Genomic DNA, 17309 nt, shown 5'->3' on the forward strand with positions numbered 1-17309 from the left:
CAAAACGTAAAAATTTGTTAAGGAGAAAAAAAATACCCTTTTTAAAAGCATCATATCTCAAGAACTGTTTGACATAGGGCACTGTTAATGGACTTAAATTGTTCCAAATTTAATATACTTTTAACATTACGCAGCAAGTTTTTACCAAAAACCCATAGTTTTATAATAAAACTGCAAAAACTAGCAAAAGTCCGAAATTTTTGCAGTTTTTCGCAAATTACGCAGGGAGCACAAAATACCCTTTTTTAAAGCATCATATCTCAAGAACTCTTTGACATAGGGCACTGTTAATGGACTTCAATTGTTCCAAATTTAATATACTTTTAACATTACACAGAAAGTTTTGACCAAAAACCCATAGTTTTATAATAAAACTGCAAAAACTAGCAAAAGTTCGCAAATTACGCAGGGAGCACAATACTTGATACTATGATACTTTGTCAGATAATAGTTTAGATGCTATTGTGAATAAACAAAATTATCAGCCGATTGTATCACTGTGGAAAGACCGTCAGCTGGTCACATGAACATGTAAAAAATAAAATTCTTTTTAGTCATCGGCGTCATCGCTCCCGTTTGATACTTTGTCAGATGGTAGTTTAGATGCTATTGTTAATAAAACAAATCGTCAGCCGGTTGTATCGCGGTGGAAAGACCGTGTTACGCGTTTCGGTGGCTGCCATTCCTCAACCCACCGAACGCGAATGCCTTGGGCCCGCTGCGCCGCTTCGCTTCTTGTTCGCGAGTGTTCGCCTACGTAAGACGCATTATTAAGAGGCGCCTCTGTCATTTGAAATTTTAAAAATGTAGTTAATTTCTAAAATGAATCAGGTATTATTAACGGACTTCAAAAATTCAAAGGAAAGGTTCTCAATTCGTCGGATTCGTATTCGTGTATGTCTTTATGTATGTTCCCTGAATTCCCTGATTTCTCATAGAGGCTGGACCGATTTAGGTTTGGTCAGGTTAACTTGAGAGTTCATTGATGTAAGGGTCAAAATTATTTTCGTTGTCTTTTTTTTTGTCCCCAAAAAATGTGACGGAACGGAATGGAGCTTTTTGTAAGGGGTGAATTTTGATTTTAATTTTTCTCAAGAGAATTATAAATGATAATCTATACAGATAGAAAGCCATCCAATAGCACTCAACTTTTTTTTATTTATTTGATTAAAGACATAAATAGAAGCGTGACGGACTAATCAGAAACCAGACAACGAAAAGAATTTTTACCCGTAAATCTTCTAAAGTCCGTCTTAGCTAACTCTGCCTCTCGAAGTGACAAAGTGCGGGAGTACTTAGTCGCAATTCCACAAATTTAAAGTAGAAAATATGACGTTCAAAGTGGTGGTATGATTCATGGGAATTTGAAAGTTAGCTTGCTGTTTAAAAAAAACATGTTGTACCTATGATTACAAAATGTACTTAGGTACTTGAGTCAGAATAGCCTTTTGTTGGTTGGTTCACAGGATACATACCCATCAGCGATTGGTGCGCGGCCATGGAAGAAACCACGCACCTCGGGCTGCCGTGGCGCATGCTCAAGGACAAACTCGTGCGCACGGATCCCGACACGCGCAGGGTGCGCTACATGGATACCTTTGAGTTCACTGCTAATGTACGTATTTAATGTGTGCAGGTGTATTTTCGGAGCTTTTATTATTATTTTCTATTATTTTATAAACTTTTGGGCCGGTTCTTATATCCTTAAAAAAATAATGCAATCTTTAAAAAAATAAGAATTTGTAAAGTTAAACTTAATTCGAAATGCTCGAGGAATCATCTTAAATGTAAAAAAATGCCTAGATAAAGAACAGTCTTTTGGTAGCACAATATCACGAACATCTGTCGATCAGAAACTAGTTATTATTATTAGGGTACCTACTATCGTTTTTTTGTGTTTGAACTTGTTGGTATTGCATCGTGTTTTTTACACTTCAAGATTATTAAAAAATTGTAAAATATACACATATTTACTAAATTGCAATCTTTTTGCAGAAACTGGCACGTAAAGCAGACACGCAGACTGTCGTGGACACTCTTTACAGAAACAAGACAAGTTTAGAAGCTATTTTTAAAATCTTAGACAAGGATAACTCAGGTTTGTATTCCGTCACTCTGCATCAATCAAAGCCGATCTATCAGCCCACTTACTTCTGAACAAGTCTGTTTATAGTTTCATCAATCGTAGGTACAAAAATATTCGATGGCTGATGCTGGCGAACTCGTATACCTACGGGTAGTTCGCGCACGAAGTCCGATGGAATTTTAGGTGAGGAAGCGGGAGCGTGTGCACCGTGTAGCGCACCGAGCTCGGGGATGTGGGGGGCAAGCGGAGCACCACTACGATTCCTCAGACTTCCTGCGCGAACTACACAATCAGTGAGCAAAATTTGCAAAAATGGTAATTTTAATTGTTTCATGGACAGGCTACATAACTCTTGAGGAGTTCTCGGAGGCGTGTCAGCTCCTTGGTAAATACATGCCGAACCCGATGACGCAAGAGCAGCTGGTCGATATCTGCCGCTTAATGGACATTAACAAAGATGGGCTCGTCGACCTTAACGAGTTCCTTGAAAGCTTTCGGCTCGCCGAGAAGAACCTCGAGGGCGACGACGAGGAAGACACTTGACAACAGCCCGGCCGCCGCCCCTGCCGGACGGCGGTCGATCGCGACGAAACCGGCGTCACCATTGAGGTACTCAAACTCAACGAAGACACTAAAATCAACGAGAAACCTAACAAAAATGGACTGGCCCATCCCTTGGGCGAGAGCGTTCCCAGCGTATCCCAACTGATCGAAGAGATAGAGTTGATAGATTGTGACGAGACGCCGCGCCGGCCTGGCCTGCTCGAGAGCGACATGTAACGCCGCTGTATCAAACCCAGACCCTTTAAGGGAAGCATTTACTTGCGATTTTAAACATCCGTTTTTTCCTGCTAAAAGCAAGTGGAAGTGACAAGCTTTATAAAGCGGTGATAAACTCCACTGTGCTGCACGTTTGTGGATATTCTCTATTTTGATATTAATGTCAGTTGTATGCATTTCTGTTGCAAAGTTTTGCTTAGATGTTTATAAGATGAGAATATTTTATATACGTGTGCGCTGTTACATTAAATTGAAGCTTTATCCGTGATAAACTTTTGTAAATCTATTTCTACTCGTCTAAGTTGTATTGTAAGCACGACAGCGTTTGTCGTTAGCATATTTTTTCGTCTCTATAAATGACGTGGCACTTGACTATGGATATTTGAAAGGACCTTTATATCGTCGATGACCGCTGGCGTGCTGGATCTTTGTCCTAAACGAATTATTAGTAATTTCGATCAATACTCTTTATCATAAATACTAGTGTTAAAATATCAATCTGATACACAAAACCTACCGTGAAACAGTCCATTTTTATATAGTCTCAATTTGCCCATTGAGATATCATGGAAAAATATTCCTAGATATACGGGATAAAACTATAAACCGAAATAAATGTCATATATAAAGGAAAAAATTGCCAAAGCCCCCAGTGTCCAGAGCTGGAATCGAACCAAAACTGATAAAATGGTCAGTTCGATTATATTATTTATGTCGTTCGTGGTTTGAGTTCCTACTATTTACTAACGATTCATACAGTCCCATATTACGAGTAGTATTCTCTCGGCGAAATTTGACCTCTAGCGAAAAGTGGTCAGTTTCACGTTATGTATATTCCTCAATTGTTCTTCCTTACCTAAAAAAAAATCAATACTGAACATTGTGCTTTCAAAATTTCACTATTAGTAAAAAATCGTATAAGACATTAGACCAATTCAATACTTTAACTTTAACATGATGAAAATTAACTTAATTTGTAAATAACTTTTCTGGTTTTAACATTTTGTTTCATGAATCGGTGCCAATTATTGAGCAAATTAGGTATATTGTATTCGTACGTTCAGTATCAAAAACACAAATAATTGATAAATTTAAAACTAACGAATGGGAACAATGTCATTAAATCCTTTACTCAATTTTAACGATAATTTGTATTTGTATTTTTATAGGACCTACTGTAATAATAATAAATTGTATTTATTCACAAAAACTGCACCGGAAATATTTTTCCAATTTTAACTATGTACCTACCTATTAGCCAATATAAACCGGTGCAGTTCCAATGATGCTGTAGAAATAATATTTACTTAGGTAATAATATTTACTTGAAATTTACTTATTAACAATAAACAATTTATAAACAATTTTATTATAAGGTATCTATTTATGAAGATAAACATTTTTGGCGTGTCTAGTAAGAGTATATAGTACATTTTCATATACATATCTCTATATTCAATTATTAAGCATTCCAATGCAGTAGGGTACCAGACATCCGCGTCGCAATTTTAAATAGGCTATTTTAGCCAAGGGCAAGTAATTATGCATTTCGGGGACTTTTGTCTGTAGCCTGAACTGTTGACCCTATTTGTGTACTTTCTCTATTATTGTTTTTAAAATACTCTTTACAGTATATATACTTTACCGCACTAGTGCGATAATTACCACATTACGTAACTATGTCGAAAATTTAAAGGGCCATATGCTGTAAAACGTTGTACGATACATGTGCGAATAGGTAATTCGCAACTCGTGTCGATTTAAAACACTACCGAAGGGAGTATTTGTCGCCACTCGTTGCGAATTTCCTATTTTTCGCACTTGTATCGAAATGTACTATTATTATCTCTATTCTAATGTAAGTAGATAATCGTACAATAACTGTAATCCGCTACTTGTACTATTTTAAATCATTCTTCTTCAACCATTATTCTTGCATTACGGGATTGTAGCCAATATGCCGATTTCTTCATAATTGTCCATTAAAATGTGATATTGCAAATGAAAATTTTATTCCAGTGTTTTGTGGATACCTGCCTGATGTTGATGTAGATAATTGAAATAAGAAAAGATGACGCGAGGACGTTTGTGCGACGAAATTTCAATATTGGATTGTAGGGACCAGGGGGACCTCTGTCTCTATATATCTCCGGAGAGCATTTTGCTGCATTTTGTGCAAAATGCTCTCCGGAGATATATAGAGACAGAGGTCCCCCTGGTCCCTACAGTAAGTAACAATGTAAAGAATCTGGCCTGGCGTGTTCTGGAATGCTACCATACGCGTCAATGAAAACTTTATATTTGTACTGGCACTTCCACACTTAGTCAATGCAAAGTCTGTGCAGAGTTAGCTAAGATGGACTCTAAGCTACTTTAATTAGTCGTAATCAAAAATGACAATCCATACATAATATTATAAATGCGAAAGTGTGTCTGTCTGCCTGTCTGTCTGTTACCTCTTCACGCTTAAACCGCTGAACCGATTTAGTTGAAATTTGGTATCGAGATAATTTGAGTCCCGGTTAAGGACATACGGTAGTTTAAAAAAAAAACATTTATTTCAGACAATTGAGTCCATATTTCTTAAATTAATATTAAATAAAATTAACTTAATCCCAGAAGTCATCCTTTAAGCCCTTTAAGGGATTGAAAAGGAATGCTTTAGCTACTAGTAAACTCTCGAGCTCGAGTTTGGACTTATATGATTCGTTGAGTGCGAGTAGAATTAAATACTCTTGAAGATTAAAGTACGGTTCTCAAATTCAAGTTTTTTTTTTCAGTTTTTGACAAAAACAATAAATGCTCAGGTCCCGGTTTCAGTATAGGGGTATATATAAGTGAATTGTCACCTGATAGTGAAAATGCGCCGCACATATTGCTGGTCCGATAAGTAAATTATCGATTAACAATAATGTAAATAATTACCTTTTTTTATCGATCGAAATGTACAGAAAATTGACAGTCATTTGACAGCGAGCGTGGTGAAATAAGCCCCATGCGTACCTACATACATTCGTAATATTAAATATACAGAATTCTACCGTTTTATAGCCAATGCATGCTGTATTTACTAAAGTAGGTACTCTATTTTGAGCGAGCAAGATGTGGGAACCAGGATAAAGGAACAAAGATTTCGGCGAAAGGTGAAAGTTCAGGGAGACACGTTAACTTTGGCATTTGACAAAGAAGTAAAATCTCGATGGAATCACAATATTAACCATAATAATAATGAGAAATGAGTGCCGCCCTGCTACTCCATTTATGTTGGTAATTTATTAGTGGAAAAATAAAATAAGGGATGTGTGCAAAATTATACCTTTAATTAAGGGAAAAACTTTACTGTGTTCAAAGTTGAAGAGAAAAACATAAGATTTATTTATGAATAGTCCATTTACTTATCTAAGCAACTGCATACTCATTTCTCATATTTTGCATGTAGTTTATTAATTATGTTATGTTTTCTAAAAGTCTAGTAAAGCATAATTTTATACCTATGTGTGAATAAAAGTGTATTCTACTTATTTATTTAAGTCGAATTCGCTCGGTAGGGTGTCCAGAAGGCTGGCCGCATTGCCCTGCTGGATAGCAATGCTAATCCGCTGGGCAAAATATTGGCCAGCCCTGAGGGTCACCAGAAGCCTCTATGAGGCGTTTTGACAGCTCCTCATAGAGGCGACTCGCGCTAGGTCCCCACGGCCCCAGGGTTTCCACCCCAAACACCGCAAATATGTAGCTACTACCTAGTGTGGCATATTTGCGACGTTTGAGGCTTTCGGCCGAGAATGCGGCCGCACCAGCGCCAACTTTGGTGCCTGGAATATAGGACGGCGCCAGGGTATCTACGCAGGTATAGCGTCCCAGACAAGTGGCCCATACTCCAATTAAGGCACGAGCGTCATTCCGTCAGGATAAAATGATCCCTAGGGTAGATTTAAAATGATCACATACTCATACTCATACTCATACTCATTTATTAATAATATTATTACATATTACACGTCAAAAATTTAATTACATATGATTCCTTTGTGATATTGCAGGATTTCTTCGTCTAAATCATTTGAGCTAGTCGATTCCAGTGTTTCTTTATTTTCAGAAGATGGATTTTTTTCTCTCTTCTGACCTTCTTTTTAACGCCATCAGAAGCACAGATTCTGCTTGCTATTTTAAACACAACGCAAACCCTTAAATGGAACTTGTCCGTTATAAAGGACATCTTATTAATATGCCCACAACATTATTTCTAGATACGCTCGTACTAATATAAATTCGCGACATGATATGGTTTGTAGGTAGCTCTGGCCTGTACAGGAAATGCTCGTAGTTAATTACTAATGGGGTAAAATGATTCCAGGGATATCATGGTACGCCTACGAGAAGGGATAATTTTATCTCAAACACCAAATTTGAAAACATCGATATTAATACAACCGTTTTTTTGTACAATTTCAAATACGACCGTTTATGCCGCAAAAGTGGTTATTTGGCGTGAGTGTTGAAATTGAAAGCTGAGCGTAGCGAGGCTTTCAAGACACGAGACGCCAAATAATTTTGCAGCCGTGTGGAACACACAACTTTTCACCTCACTGCAGCGAGGAACATGCGATGCAAGAAAAAAAACAATAAAAATATAAAAATAATCATATTTAATTTTGCCCTCTATTTAACATATCAAATTTAAGACATAACACACTCAAATCAACAAAATAAACAAGAGAAAGGCAGACATATTCAACGTGTTCGAAATTCAAATGACTTTTGCACTGCTATAAAATACTTTTGAACGCAGATTTCGCGCTATAAACTGAGGTTTTCCGAGCGAGGGAGTCTTGGGAATCAAAATTTATAGGGTACTCCCCGTTGACCTAGAACTATGAAATTTGGCAAGTAATATCGTCATACACTCAAGTACAGAGATAAATCTCAAAACTATAAATTTGTAAAAATAAAAAATATATATAAATAAAATAAGAAATAAGTTTAATTTGTACGCAGCCCTCGGTGGGTGGTTTTTTTTTTAAATTTTCGCTTCACAGATATTTGTGACATGCCATCATTCAACCATTAAAGAAAAACTATAGGCAGTACACTACATGCCTCACTACGGCCGGCAACCCCTTACTTCACGGCCTCTGTAGTAATGTACTATTATATCAACGATTTTCCTTGATGAATTTTAGTAAAAAACTGTGTTCAAAATCTGTGTTGAAAGTGATCTGAAGCAGTGTTATTTTCTGTAGCTCAGTCAAAATATTTGGAGACATGCCTATATTAACTTTGTCATGTAGGTATTTAATGTGAATTACAAATATTATTAGGATCCGACAGTGAAACACAATTTGTATAAAACGTAACATGCTAAAACTAATGGAATTCGGAAAATAGACTTACCATAGATTAGACATATATTTTTAGTGTTCCGTGCAAAACTTTGTTTTGACAAACGGAACACTTATGGGATCACTTCGGTCTTGCAAATCAGTTAAATGCGTTTTTCTCAGAGACCGTTTGTCATAGATACCTAAAATTTGAAACAGTTATAGCAATTACCACCACTAATATTGTAAATAAGTCAAAACCGCTTATTTCTTATTTTAGGGGGTAATTTAGGGGGTTGAGAGGGGTAACCTGTTTTTTTATTTCATTTGTAAGAATCGAGTGAGGTACCATTAGAAAGCTTGCAAAAAATTGAGTCGATAGACTGATTTTGACTTCATTTTAGACTGCAGTAGTTTCGATAAAAAATGCATTTAAAGTTGCAAGTTTTCATACAAAAAGATTCGCCACTGTCCTGGGAATTTTCGGGAAAACTATAGCTAACAGGCAGCTAATCAGCCAGTAACCAACTAAATCGAGTATGGAGACGGCGGGAAAATTATCAGGTTAACCTTAACTTTATTAGTTTTTTAACTGCAGCCTGATCTTAGGTTAGCTTCTTGGATCAGCTTCTTAGACTGGTAATTTCATATCAGGAAGTCGTTTTAGCGAGAAAGATCTTTACTTAAAACTTTGGCATTTAAATTAATGACATGTGTGTGACACAAAGTTTAATTCAACCTGCTTATTTGTATTAAGTACGATGACATTTGTGTATAATTGTATACCGTATGTATATTTTTGAAAGGATCGGTGAGAGCAGCAACCAGATCCCGTTCTGTTACGAGAAAATAATCTTGGAAGACCCATAGTATATTTAATATGACAATTAAAAAAATTATTCTAGTTTTTGGAAACAGGTAAAGTTGACGAAATTGAGCCGATGTTGTTCAAACTTGTTTGAGAAATCGGCTCACTTTATCGGCCCGATTCGAACTTTAAGATACGTCAAATATTACGATTATATTACGATACGTTTTTGTTTGAACAAACGTCACTTTTGACACTGACATATCTAATACATATCGTATCTAGTCGTAATATTTGACTTATCTTAAAGTTCGAATCGGGCAGTATATTTCGTCAACCTTAGAGCCAGCGACAGGTACTCATGAATCCAAGTTCTACTAGAATATTTTTTTCTTTTAAAAACAATAATGGAAAAGATTTTCTTTTTTAAATTCTTTGAAAAACACGATAATATTATATATTTTTCCTCGTCCTAAATTCAAGACGTGCAGAAAATATAAATAACTTACTCATAACTTATACTTTTTTGACAGCTTAAGTAGAGTAATAACATTAATGCGGTTTATATTGTTATAAAAACATTATTAAAACTTAATAATAAAAAAACTCGGACTGAATTCAGTATCAAGTGAACGTAGTTTAGCGATTCATCCATAAAATATTGACATTTAAATTAATTGATTTTCTGTTTGAAAGAAAGATATTTTTTTTAACAAATTGTGGATTAGATCCTTTTCTCTAAACTACGTCCAATTATTGATAGTCCGAGTGTCACTATGTCATCATTAATGTCAAATTTCTATGAAAATATGACGTTTATCTCATTCTTACACTACTTACTTACACTCTCTCACTTTGTTAGCTTAGACAAACTACATTTTTAGCCGTTCTAAATAATATTAAAATCTATATATGTATGGCATGGAACTAGAAACAAAATCAAATCAAAATAATAAGTTCTAAATTTAATTAAAATTGAAGCAGTATAGAATACCGAGCTATAATGGTGAACCATAAAATTGACCTATTCGAATCTGAGCGGTTGGATGTAACGTTGCACTTGCCGTTTTGACTGCACAACTATAAATGATCTCCTAGGTTTTTGTCGAATACAATGGCTCGATTTTCGTATATACTTGCAAATGACTACATTGAGGATGAATGTGTCACTGAGTTTCATAGGATACTTTCCCAAAACACAAATTACCGTCCCCGCGACGTACTTTTGATGCAGGCTTATGCATCTAATCGAGCCCGTTCCCGCCGAAGAAGATCACTTATTTTGACTACTTAGTACTTCCTTAGCACTTCCGTATCAAATCTGTTCCTTACAAATGACTTAATCTTCATTAAGTATCTAAAAAAATGGTTCATTGAAAATTTTATTTTCTGTGATCTCTTAACGATACGTTAAAGACACGGTAGCTTCTACGTTTAATTAAACGTGGAATTACGAAACGAAAACGAAGAACTAACATTAGTAAGTAGCATTTGCACATAACAAGCAAAATGGAATACCTTCACAGCGCTTTGTACGTCGTTTTCCTATGAAGGAAAGGAAGACGTTTTGCGATAAGCGATAACTCAAAAACGGCTTGACTGATCATGTTGCCTATAGTTTTAGTTTAATGTCTTTATTAAACTCTACAATCACGTTTTTTTTTCATACTTTTCGACCCATGGTTCAAAAGTTAGAAAGAGGGCCAAAATTTTTTCTTCTTTTGGATACCTAGATAATTTCCAAAAATATTTACTTAGTCAAAAAAATGCTTGTTGAAGACCCCTATTCCTTTTGAAAGACCTATACAACGGCACCCCACACCATAGGGTTGACGTGAACAAAAAAATAATGCCCACTTTACGTTTACAGGTACCTACCCTAAATTTTTTTTTATCTGTTTGTCGGATTGGTTCATTGATTTATATATCCATGCCAAATTGCAGCTTTCTAGCATTAACAATGAAAGAGCAAAACCTCGGACAGACAGAGTTAAACATGGCGAAACTACGTCTGGTTTTAAGGTTCCTAGTTGACTACGGAACCCTAACTAAAAGCAGGCAAACAACCTCTGTAACCTCTGTTCTCTACCACCAGCTTGGGATCCTGTAGTCCATCTGATAAAGGAGCAAGCGAGACATAGACTGTGAGACCTTAGTGTTGGATGATGTTGGACATTCCGAGTATAATATGTTTTGAAAAGATGTGTCCCGCCGAGTTTGTTGCCGGTCCCATATTGGGATACCCTCCTACAATTTAGGAGGGAATTAAATGTTCTCGGGTCCGTGGTGTAGGGTTGGAGCCGGCGTAGTTTTTTGCGTGGTTTAGCCTTATGAACCGAATTTGCATGTACAACCAGCCTTAAAGTTTATAATCTATGATTGTTCATTATTTTTAGTATGTGGGTATTTTTGCACTTTGTAATTTTTCCTCAGTCACCCGTTGACCACGAACGCTGTAAAGGGTTCGAAACGTCGGGATGTATTATAAATTCAATATACGCGATATAATCCGTTTTCATAGTTTTATTTCATGAGTAACTATCGCGAAGACAATATTAACCTCTGTAAAGTATAACGATGCGCACGGAACACTAAATGCCTCGAGCTTTGACTCGGGCTTGGCCAATTATTTAATTATTTCCTAATAAAATCACGCCGCGTGCTCGTACCGTCATGATACTTTAAGAGCCAACTAAAACCATGGAGAATCATTTTACCTCGAGGGATTGTATTATACACATCCCCTTAGATAAGCATAACATTGTTCACATTATGCAAACTACTCAAGCTCCTAAATCTGCTTAGCTGAATAATTATACAGTGTGTAAATTAAATTCAATACGGGCGAATATTTAAACAGTGGTTAGTATAGGGCCTAATCTAAGAAGTTTTTTTTAAACAATTGTGGCCTGGATGCGCCAGCAGAAATCAGACGGCTTATCGGACTTTGACCCTTCGACGTTCTCGTAGGCTCGCGACGTTTTAAGTTAGAAATAAATTGTTAATAAGTGAGATTCCTTGTTTTAATTTGAACCTCACAGCCTAAAACGTAGCAGTGGCTCCTTTAAGCCATTGCATCCTTTAAGCCATACTCTAAGAAGTATATGAGATGTTTTGTTTAGAAATACAATGAAAATATTAACCATTCAAAATAATTCGGCCCGCAATGTAAAGCAACACATAAATTACAAGATACGAGCTTTTTATAGTAACTGCCAACTAAAGGGGCCCACTGACTATCAGTCCGCCTGACGATATCGGCCTGTCAGTTAGAACAAAAGTTTGACAGTTCCGAACAACTGACGGGCCGACGTCGATATCTAGCATATAGAACTGAGATTTACTGCAGCAGTGCCGCGCTGCAAAGTAGTCGCGATTTAAAGAAGACTTAAAATCTACCTGTAATGAGGAGTGGCATGAAGGAGCCTGGTTTTGAAAGAGCCACTTGTATTGTCTTCGGTTACCGCGATAGTTACTCATGAAACAAAACTATGAAAACGGATTATATCGCGTATATTGAATTTATACATCCCGACGTTTCGAACCCTTTACAGCGTTCGTGGTCAACGGGTGACTGAGGAAAAATTACAAAGTGCAAAAATACCCACATACTAAAATAATGAACAATCATAGACTACAAACTTTAAGGCTGGTTGTACATGCAAAATCGGTTCATAAGGCTAGTTATACACTACAATTATTTTCAAGTAAAGATATATACATATATATATATATATATATATATATATATATATATATACGCGATAAAAACTACGCCGGCTCCAACCCTACACCACGGACCCGAGAAGATTTAATTCCCTCCTAAATTGTAGGAGGGTATCCCAATATGGGACCGGCAACAAACTCGGCGGGACACATCTTTTCAAAACATCAGAATGTCCAGCATCATCCAACCCTTAGTGTTGGATCCCTCACAGTCTATGTCTCGCTTGCTCCTTTATCAGATGGACTACAGGATCCCAAGCTGGTGGTAGAGAAAAGCCATCTTCCCTATTAAAGTTTGGATATTTCTTAATCTCAATGGCCTCGCGCAGCATTCTGGGTATGTAACGCTTCTCCTTGGCAAGAACCAGAGGCTTATCAAACTTGATTGAGTGATTGGCTTTATCCATGACATGCTCACAGACTGCAGACCTAGGTCGATAGCCACTTGTATTATTTTGGCAGTTTTGGAACGATTTCTGTAAGAGCTAGTGTTTGGTGATAACACAAACTTCCCTTCAATTTGCAGGACCTGCAAATATTTGATGCATGCAAGATTCCGAAGATTCGCTCTGAAACTAGCGAAATAATGCATAATGCAAGTGGTTATTTCAAAATCTGTCTCTTTTATGTCTCTCTCCCTATACTTATTCTGTTCACTTAATTTATTCCATCTAAAGTTTAGTGCTTTAGATGGAATTAATGCTCTTTGAGTTCAAACTTCGTAGTTGGGTTGAGGTAAGTTCAGTTCCACGAATAATTTATAATAAAGCTTGTCAAGTCGGTGAATAAACCATTTTCTTCAATTATACACAAGGTGTACTTGGTTATTCCAAAAGGTTTTCGGGGAATTTGGGTTGGGAGTAGTTCATGATTGGACTCGAGATTTTTCTATTATATCATCCAGAATTATTAAAAAACCGGCCAAGTGCGAGTCGGACTCGCGCACGAAGGGTTCCGTACCATTACGCAAAAAAAGGCAAAAAAACGTTTGTTGTATGGGAGCCCCACTTAAATATTTATTTTAGTCTGTTTTTAGTATTTGTTGTTATAGCGGCAACAGAAATACATCATCTGTGAAAATTTCAACTGTCTAGCTATCACGGTTCATGAGATACAGCCTGGTGACAGACGGACAGACAGACAGACATACATCGAAGTCTTAGTAATAGGCTCCCGTTTTTACCCTTTGGGTACGAAACCCTAACAAAAACCAATGCCAGTGATAGGGGGTTCTTAACAAACGCATCCTCGGACATCTCTGCCAAACGCAGCCTAATAAGCTACTATTTTGACCCCTATATAATGGATAACATATACTAATCTAATCTATGTATAATGGTTTCTCAGAAATTCTAAAGTGTGCGTAATGCGTCATCTTACGGCGGGCATTGAAAATACAGTCGTAGCTTACCTGGATTTGCCGTATCACTGCCATCTAACAATACCATTCAAAACTTCCAAGTTGAGTTAGTTTAATTTTAAACCTACAGACGGCAGTTCACTCGACTGAGACAGCCGATTCTCGCGTTTTGTTGCGTGGTGGTTTGGCTTGATGTTGACGCGCATCGAACATAGATGGCGTTAGTTACATAAAAGATAGTTACATAAAAATAGCGTTGTACAATGTATAGTTGAGTTCCTAATTACAATGATAGATATAACTCCGTAATAGATGGATACAGTCTAAGGAAAAAACGTGCCTCGAAAATCACGAAAATTTGATTCTCGATCAGATGGCGCCACTAGTTTTGGCCTACTCTCATATAGAGGGCGTTGGCGGTTTCATTTGTTATTTATAATTTTAACGCATATCCGTTGAAGAACATGGGTCAAAATCATAGAAAAATAATTCATGCAAATAAAAAAGCATTTATCCATATTTAAATACATTTGAACGTATTTTTATAAATCTTCATTTTTAGTTTTAAAGTATGCCACAGAGGGCAGTGAATTTACAGTGGTTACAGAATTTACTATGACAGTAAGTACCGCTCTATCTTATTATATCCTCTTTGCTAAATACCTATATGTATAAATATTTATATCAACTGTAGGATCGGGCACATTATTTCTTGACTTTCGGAACGATTAATTCCGATAATTTTCAACAACGTAATCTCCAACCTACATAATCAACAACGACATCAGTAATATCACTGAAACCAACTGAAACTCATCCAAATCACCCATGTAGCAAATTGCAGTTTTATAGTAGTTATCTGCCTACTAAGGATCACTAAGCTAAATTAAATAGTGCACGAACATGGCGCACCACGCAAACTACAAGGGTTCCTTGTTGACTACGGAACCCTAAAATAGGTATAAAGAGTTAATTTGAAAAAAAAACCGGCCAAGTGCGAGTCGGATTCGCATTCCACGGGTATCACACAATTGATTCGCTTAACTTCAAACTCGGGTAAATCCATAAGATAAGATACATTTATTGATAAAAAAAAATACAAATTTTACGTCAATTCAATCATACTATTATAATATACAATGTCAACCATATTATTATAATAAATCTGTCTGTCTGTCAGATTATGCGATTTTCATTAGTCTTGTTATTATTTTTATTTTTATTTCATTTTGACGAGCATGATAGAAATTCTTATATTTTTGACATCAAAGCAAACTTATTATGTAATTGTCTTTCGTAAAATAAATCATCTAATCTAATATATTTGCTAAGAGGGAAGTTCACAATTATTCATCCCAATGTTTATTTTTTTATGTGAAACTGAAACGTGAGTGAAACGTCTTTAAAGACCTGTAGGGGTCCCCCTTCTCTTTCCTTTGAAAGGCCGAAGGCAATGCTTCAGGAACGTGCTCTCGGACGCTTCGAACCTTTGGCAGTACGCGGTGCTCGGCCTTTAGCCTTCGTGATTAAGATACTTACTTGAGGAAGTTGCAGGAAACATGCACTTGTTCAACACTTCAGGCCTTCGGTCCGACGCGCAGTTCGGCCTTCGCATTTAGATACTTGTAGCATTATTCAATGACCGTCAAGCACTAATCTTCCGCAGCTCGACCTTCGCCTTGCGTGTAGGCGCGCCTCTTCCGGACGCTTCGGGCTTTCGGCCCTACGCGGAGCCCGACCTTCAGCCTTCGCATTGAGATACTTGTGGAATTTACAGGAAGCATACACCTGTCAGGCGCTTCAAGCCTTCGGCCCTACGCGGGGCTCGGCCTTTGGCTTCGCATTCACCTACCAATCCTACCATTATTCTGTGTTTGAGCACTATCCACTAACCTCCCGCAGCTCGGTCTTCGGCCTCACTTTAAGCCTTTCTGGGACGCTTCGGGCCTTCGGCTCTATGCGGATCTCGGCTTTCGGCCGTCATAACAGCTGTCTACCCAAAGTTTACGTAAACCATTGCTGCTAGCTGTGTCCCGCATTTTTTGTTCTCAAGTCCGACTCACGCTTGACTGTAGATTTCTAATAGGTTTTTCTATCAAATTACGAGTATGGGTAAAAACTATTTAGTGTATTTTATTTTATTTTAGATCCAGTAGTTTCGGAGATAAGTTGGGGGAATGGCTATTTTTTGCCTATTTTCTTAAATAACTTCTAAACTATTTATTATTAATTTATAAAAACAAAATGTTTGATATTCTTATTCTTTCATTTGATATGTAACACGATATAGTTTGCAAAACTTTGTTTTTTAATTTCCTCATTTACCCCCCAAAAGTTACCCCTATATTTAAATTCATATATTTACGTTCCATGTCCGTCTTTGGGTCACAAGCTTACATATGTGTGTGTTTAAGAGCCCATCAACATGCTCACTAGCGCCACTGCTAAATAATTGTGATTATTTAAATTTAACGATCGATGTTTAAAAAAGGGGGCCGCTACGTACTGTATTTTGTATTTAAGTACCTTTTGAATACATTATAATAGTTTTTATGTTGCTGGATTCGTCAATCTATGCGTCTAAAGTTAAAACGGCCGTTTTTTGTTCTGAGTTCATAGATTGACGAATCCAGCAACATAAAAACTAGTTTGATGTATTCAAACGGTACTTAAATACAAAATACAGTACGTAGCGGCCCCTTTTTTAAAATATTTATCGTGAAATTTAAATAATCACAATTATTAAGCAGTGGCGCTAGTGTGCACGTTGACGGGCTCAGAAAATAATCATCAATGATGAATGCTACTGTTGCTAGCTGTTACCTACAACTGAAATGGTGCACTAGATCTAAAGAGTTGGATCATGTAGGTAATTTATTTATGCCAAGTGAATTTCGTCGTTTTGCCTTTATCAGGTTTTTCAGTGCTCCAAGAGAATGCAAAACTACATTTCAAAATGCTAAAACAGCTTCCTATGTTGCACATGTCAGGGGCGACTGTGTGCTTTTTCAAACCTACATAACACTGGCCCTTGAAGGGCAACTTGTATTTGCAACTTTTTTAGTTAAAACTCAAAGAGATAATATTTTTGGTAACATAAAATATGTCAAAGGTTAAACGCACTTTAAATTGATATCGATATTAATTAGGTAGTGTAATTATTCTATGAGCACTTTAGTCCGATTTGTGAAAAAAGTGTGCTTTTCGATGGCAAAATGTATGAGCATTGCA

At 36.7% G+C, this 17309-nt stretch overlaps 1 protein-coding gene and 1 long non-coding RNA gene across 3 annotated transcripts in view; one reads left to right on the forward strand and one right to left on the reverse strand.

The window, feature by feature from the left end:
* The window catches only part of LOC134741408 (serine/threonine-protein phosphatase rdgC), a 152668-nt gene extending 147794 nt beyond the window's left edge, over window positions 1-4874 (forward strand). For both annotated transcript variants that reach the window (XM_063674178.1, XM_063674179.1), the window contains exons 13-15: window positions 1467-1615; window positions 1996-2098; window positions 2427-4874. In XM_063674178.1, the coding sequence (XP_063530248.1) occupies window positions 1467-1615; window positions 1996-2098; window positions 2427-2629 (455 nt within the window). In that variant the 3' untranslated portion in view covers window positions 2630-4874. The remainder of the gene's footprint in view (window positions 1-1466; window positions 1616-1995; window positions 2099-2426) is intronic.
* The window catches only part of LOC134741418 (uncharacterized), a 233174-nt gene that overhangs the window by 128579 nt on the left and 87286 nt on the right, over window positions 1-17309 (reverse strand). The gene's annotated exons all lie outside the window — the stretch shown is intronic.

Source organism: Cydia strobilella, chromosome 5 (assembly GCF_947568885.1).
Source record: "Cydia strobilella chromosome 5, ilCydStro3.1, whole genome shotgun sequence".
Classification (NCBI taxonomy): Eukaryota; Metazoa; Arthropoda; class Insecta; order Lepidoptera; family Tortricidae; genus Cydia; species Cydia strobilella.